The sequence below is a fragment of the Apis laboriosa genome, unplaced genomic scaffold (assembly GCF_014066325.1).
Source record: "Apis laboriosa isolate Shangri-la unplaced genomic scaffold, ASM1406632v1 scaffold425_cov120, whole genome shotgun sequence".
NCBI classification, from domain to species: domain Eukaryota; kingdom Metazoa; phylum Arthropoda; class Insecta; order Hymenoptera; family Apidae; genus Apis; species Apis laboriosa.
Genome location: NW_025223243.1, coordinates 1 through 1,260, shown reverse-complemented (window position 1 = coordinate 1,260; position 1,260 = coordinate 1). Strand labels below are relative to the sequence as shown.

General features: G+C 20.2%; 1 protein-coding gene across 1 annotated transcript; it reads right to left on the bottom strand.

Annotated features, from left to right (window-relative positions):
- Positions 1–22: 22 nt before the first annotated feature.
- Positions 23–1,189, bottom strand: LOC122716056 (the record flags this gene model as incomplete). Its single annotated transcript, XM_043938759.1, has 4 exons — positions 1,005–1,189; positions 587–788; positions 312–516; positions 23–205 (listed from the first exon to the last, which is right to left on the bottom strand). Coding segments are annotated over exons 1-4 (624 nt in total), but the record flags the coding sequence as incomplete, so codon positions are not given.
- Between the last annotated feature and the right edge of the window lie 71 nt (positions 1,190–1,260).

Here is a 1,260-nt window from a genome sequence, read left to right as displayed (position 1 = left end):
ATTATGTTATATTTCTACTTACTTGAATTTTTTTTATTAATTCAATACCACCAGAATAGTCAGCTCCAACAGCTCTAGCATTTTCTTGTTCTTCTAAATTCTTACTAAAAGCTAATATTGTTCTTTTATTGCCATTATGTTGAAATATATGTGGTGTATCAACTATTCTTGTAAATTTTTCAACAAATCTATTCTTCTTTTCACGCTATTATAAATATTTTAAATATTATAAAATAATTTTATTAAAATAATATATTTTTTTAATTTAATCATAATATTAATTATAATATTATTTCTTTTTATTTTATTACCTTCATATCTAATTCTATAAATGCATTAACAATTGCATTAGGTTTATTATACATAGTTGGATGATGTGTTTCACGATGACATTCTATAGCTTCTTGGAAAGAATAGATTGGTTGTTGATGATATTTTACTATCCATACATTATCAACTGCTTTCCATTTCCAACTATCATCTATAGTATTAAGTGGACAAACTTCTACTATTTTTCTATCGTAAAATTAATAAAATATTCAGTATATATATTGTATTAAAAAAATTGAGATTAGAAATTACTCACTGTTTTTTACGCTGTTTATATGGAACATATCCTATTTGTTCAACTTTTACTTGTTTTTTAGCTCGTTTTTTTTTGGCCAATAATCTCTTTTCTCTTGTCCCTTTTCTAGCTGCATAATCTCGAGTTTGCATAAGTAAGTAAGAACATACATTATATCTAATATTGAGGTTATGTATAGTACGAAAACTATTTGTTAACCAACCTATGAATATAAAATTAAATTTATAAAAAAAATAAAAATTATTACTATATTTGTTTTTAAAAAATTCATTTCAAATTATAAATAAAATTTCATGATCTATATATATTATTATGACATATCTTATGAAATATAAAAGATATATTATATTTATTAAATATAATATTTAGAAAAAAAATTAACTATTAAGTAAGAAAATATAAATTAAAAGTAAATTACCTGTCAACATTGCATTTAATATATAATATTGCATAAAACAAAATTTAAAGAGGTTAAGAAAATTAGTTACCAAATGTAATGCATACTAGGGACATTATACTCTTAAATATTCGATATAAATAAAATCTTAATGTAAATAATTTCACAGATAGTGCAGTATATATTTATTATATTTTTTATAACTATCATTTAAACATATATTATATAAAATTTTATTTATTTCTTCATAATATCAAAATATTTTTGTAACTGTTAT